Consider the following 4,285-nt stretch of genomic DNA (forward strand, 5'->3'; position numbering starts at 1 on the left):
CCTGGTCTCATGAAAATGCGTATAAATAGCATGCAGAAATGGACTTTGGCGTGCATATGATACGCATGTGTTTGACCTGCATATAATATCAAAGACTATAGAATACCCAAGACGTGTCACTCTTATAGTTTTGAATGTGGAAAAATGCAACGCTTAATATGGCCGCTCAATCGCAGGAAGCCCTGCCTTCTGAATGATAGAGCCAATCACTAATCGGTAAAAGAAAGGAAAACTTGAAATCGCATCATATGACCCCTTTAAAGGGAGTTTGCGCAAATCACGCATGGTCACGCAGGTTTGTTTACGCATTAAACTCGTGGCTACAAGAAAAATATGTCGTTCCCTCAACATAAGAAGTCGTGGCCACGAGAAATGGATGTCGTTCCCTCAACATAGCATCTTGAGGCCACGACATAAGGATGTCATTACCTCTACAAAATTATCTCGTGGCCACGACATAATTTCACGTTCCCACGAGTTATTATGTCGTGGACACGACAAAACTAAGTGAACCGAACATGTCAGCTCCCGGGCACCGTACTGATAATATGTAGTTTTCGCGTGCATATGATACGCAATTTGTTGGCTTGCGTATGATACGCATCTACCCCACAACCCTAATCCTACCCATTGCGTATCATATGCACGCCAAAATCCATTTCTGCGTAGTACGCCAAATCGAAACATAAACTCGTGCACTTTCATGGGTAGGTTTTGGCAGACTTACTTCAATATAAGCTGTTTTTAGAGTAATGGCAAAGTTTTGAGTTCTGAAACTTTTAGGGTTGTTTTTATAGTACTATGACCTCTTATTTGTCAAAAGATCAAGAGAATTTTAGTTTCTCAGTTCATGACACCTTTAATCATTTATCAGCTGGAAAAATCATTCTGAAAGTGATTCTAGCTATAGGCTATTCTCTGTGCCATTATCAAGTTGCAGTGTGGGGGGTTCCCTTTTCTCATATAATTATAACGATATTATTATATGTATAGTTATCCTTTTATTACTGTGAAATCTTCACGTGTATAGAGTTTGTGAAGGCGCGTATAGAACTAACATTTCATTTTTGGCTCATACACGTCATTGAACTTCTCCTGGGAGGAGAGAAGATCAATTTGTGCGTCCTTCGTGACAACCTAAATTAATAGTTTTTTTTTTTTTTGGTTCTTTGGCAACAAGCAGGAAGATCAATATGTCCAAACGAGCTCAGGAGACTAACACACATTACCGTTAGGTGAGGTTGCTTAGAAACTGACATTTATTCATTGGAGATCACTGACAGCGCGTCTCTCACTGTACTACAAGTCAACACATCACATCACATAGCTCCAGTTCTTACAGAGGTGATGAGATGGGGGTGAGGTGTTAAGATCTGAGCGGGTAACTAAAACTTTGTAGGTTTGAACACAGAATATTCACAAATTAATTTAGCTTGAACCACCCAAAACTGAGACTCCATTGGTGTTTTATTTTTTTTTTGGTACAGATTTTAGCCTTAGGTGTGTCATATGTTTTATGAAATTAAAAATTAAAGTAAAAATCTCCTGCTTTAACACGCTTCTGTCATTTAAACACCACTTGAGCTAACACTGCAACTCAGTAGTACAAGTTACCCCTAGCTGGCTCGTCCTCCTCTTCAAAGTGGGTGGTTTTAATTTAATGGAAGGCTATTCTACCTTTGTGAAGTGAATAATTATAACTAACTTCTTATACTAAACCTTGAAGCCTATCCATATAATGTTTTTTTTTTTAAACCATGCTTAACCCTTTTGCGTTAGTAATAGGCCAGCTCATTTCGTTATTGTTTATGTTATTATTCCCGAAACGCTGCATCATCGCGTGGGTGGGACGAGTCAATCAACTGGTTCGTCGTTCTCATTGGTTCATTCAGGTGGTTGTGTGGGCTGCGTGAATAAAAGTATGGAGCCTGAGTCCAAGTAAGAGCAAACCGTAGATGGATAAAGAGTGACTCTATCAAAGGACACGAGAACAAAGAAGTTTCAGCCAGCGTGGCCAAGTGATCGTCTTGACGCTTGGAGAACAAGAAGCTCTAGGTACTCAAGGTAACAGAGGAGATTTTGTGTTGGCACACGAGCCTCACTGTAGACTAAAGGTTTTGGATATTAAACTGGTAAGACAAAGACATAGGCTACATAGAAAAACAAAGATCTCAAACATTATAACTGAATTGTTGAAAAACCTCAAACACCTCCCAGCAGAGAAGATTATATGAGGAAGATAGTGCACTTAAAGCCTGTTTTCTTCTCTCATACCGCAGGAATCGTTGTAGATGATGGAGTGGTATGTTTTGGTGTTGATGCTGAGCTTGCCAACCTTGAGTCAGGCAGCTTGTTCAGCGCAATGTCTGAGATGCGCGCAACAGATCTCCGACCTGGACTCTGCAGCAACCCGCTTGGTAAGATTACTCCTTATTTTCAAACAGTTATATCCAGATTTTGTTTGCATGCGCTTAATTTGGCCATAAATGTGATGAATGAGAAGGAGATGAAAATGGCACAACCGACAGAAATAAATTAAACTTTATTGTTATTGGCTTTGCACTTTGTACCATGCACAATGAAATAAAGTTAGCATCTAATCAGAAGCAATTAGTATCCTATACAGCATTAATTCAACTGAACAAATTAAGCATGAATGGTAGCGTAATGTAAATTACGTGAACGGAGAGACAATGACTTCAAACTCAACTGAATACAAATCAAGCCATTATAAATGAAAAATAGAAAGGTCTCTCTGTAATAGAACGATTTTAAACTTGAGAAGTGGTCGCATCCTTGTCATTAACAAAAAACTGGGCGCATTCAGCACCATGGAGAGCGCTCGTTTAGATGATCATATTGGAGAAACCTATACTGAAAAAAAAAATACATATTAGACATGCTTTCCGCTGTAAAATTACAAATTGCGGATTCGGCATTAAACGTTTCGATTAAAAAAAACAAACAAACAACAGATTTAGATGTTTTTATAGATAAAATGCTACTTGTAGACCTTGAAAACCCTCGAATTGGTTCTAATCTGAATGTTTATTAAGAGCAAACTTTAAAAAAAAAAAGAAGAAAAAGATAAACGGTTCTTCAAACAACCATCTTCTAATCAATAACTATTTTGGCTGTATGGAGTTCTCGAGTTACTATATGATTCTTTTGAGATTAAAAAGCACCATGTCTTCCAAGTTTAGGCTCTGCAGAACGTGGTTACCAAGTTCTCTACATGTGATGCCTTTACTAGAAATAAAACGTTCTTTGAGGAACGTCGGCGGTATCGGAATGTAACATCCTGAAACTTTTATTTCCAAGAGTGCAGAGTCAATCTTAACCTACTTTTCTTTCTGCAGACTTGCACTTTAGAATGTGAAGGATCCGTTCCGTCTACTAGTACATTAGACAGATGTGAGAAAGCTTTACAGGAGCTTTCAGATGAATTCGCGGAGCTCAACCCCGACGCAGAACGCAGCGCGTTAAACGCGGGGGATCTCCAAGAGAAGGCATCCAACCTGGTCAAACGATACGGGGGCTTCATCAAGAGGATCGACAAGAATAAAAAGAAGTTTTTCGCCTCACCCTGGAAGGAGAACGCCATTCTAAAAGGATTGTTCGCGAAGAAATACGGAGAATCGCTCTCGAAACTGGGCGAGCGAGACGTCCCGTCGATCACGGAAGACGACGAGGGCGAAGATGCGACTGCGGAAAACGAAACGGGAGTTTACGATAACGACGTTCCTTTAAACGAAGTCAAACGCTACGGCGGGTTTCTCCGCAAATTCGGGCCAAAAAGAAGCAACTTTGTGGATAACACCAGCCCGCAGGTGTTGCAGAAGAGATACGGCGGGTTTATGCGAAGAATTCGCCCGAAGTTGAGGTGGGACAACCAAAAGCGATATGGCGGGTTTTTACGGCGCCATTTTAAAATCTCCGTGCGCTCTGACGAAGAGCCCTCATCGTACGAGGACCATGCTTTATAGATAACCCAACCAGAGCTCATTAAGCCAACGCATTTCAGTTTCCACCACAAATGTGACCCGGGACCACAAAACCAGTCATGAATAGCACGGGTATATTTATAGCAATAACCAAAAATACACTGTGGGTCAAAATTATAGATTTTTCTTTTACGCCAAAAATCATACGGAAATTAAGTAAAGATCATGTTCCATGAAGATATTTTGTACATTTCCAAAACTTCAAGTAATAGCCTATATAGTGCTAAGAACTTAATTTGGACAACTTTAAAGGCGATTTTCTCAATATTTAGATTTTTTTT

At 39.8% G+C, this 4,285-nt stretch overlaps 1 protein-coding gene across 1 annotated transcript; it reads left to right on the forward strand.

The window, feature by feature from the left end:
* Positions 1–2,285: 2,285 nt before the first annotated feature.
* Positions 2,286–4,056, forward strand: LOC107692803 (proenkephalin-B-like). Its single transcript, XM_016491999.1, has 2 exons — positions 2,286–2,417; positions 3,360–4,056. Exons 1-2 carry the CDS (start codon positions 2,292–2,294, stop codon positions 3,984–3,986), a joined length of 753 nt encoding a protein of 250 aa, XP_016347485.1. The 5' UTR covers positions 2,286–2,291; the 3' UTR covers positions 3,987–4,056.
* The last annotated feature ends 229 nt before the right edge of the window (positions 4,057–4,285 follow it).

This window comes from Sinocyclocheilus anshuiensis, unplaced genomic scaffold (genome assembly GCF_001515605.1).
Source record: "Sinocyclocheilus anshuiensis isolate Anshui unplaced genomic scaffold, SAMN03320099.WGS_v1.1 scaffold871, whole genome shotgun sequence".
Lineage (NCBI taxonomy): Eukaryota > Metazoa > Chordata > Actinopteri > Cypriniformes > Cyprinidae > Sinocyclocheilus > Sinocyclocheilus anshuiensis.

Excerpts from the sequence above, each read along its gene's own strand:
- LOC107692803 (XM_016491999.1), top strand. The coding sequence starts at position 2,292 with ATGATGGAGTGGTATGTTTTGGTGTTGATGCTGAGCTTGCCAACCTTG. Across the intron at positions 2,418-3,359 it reads ACTCTGCAGCAACCCGCTTG|ACTTGCACTTTAGAATGTGA; the intron begins GTAAGATTACTC and ends TTCTTTCTGCAG.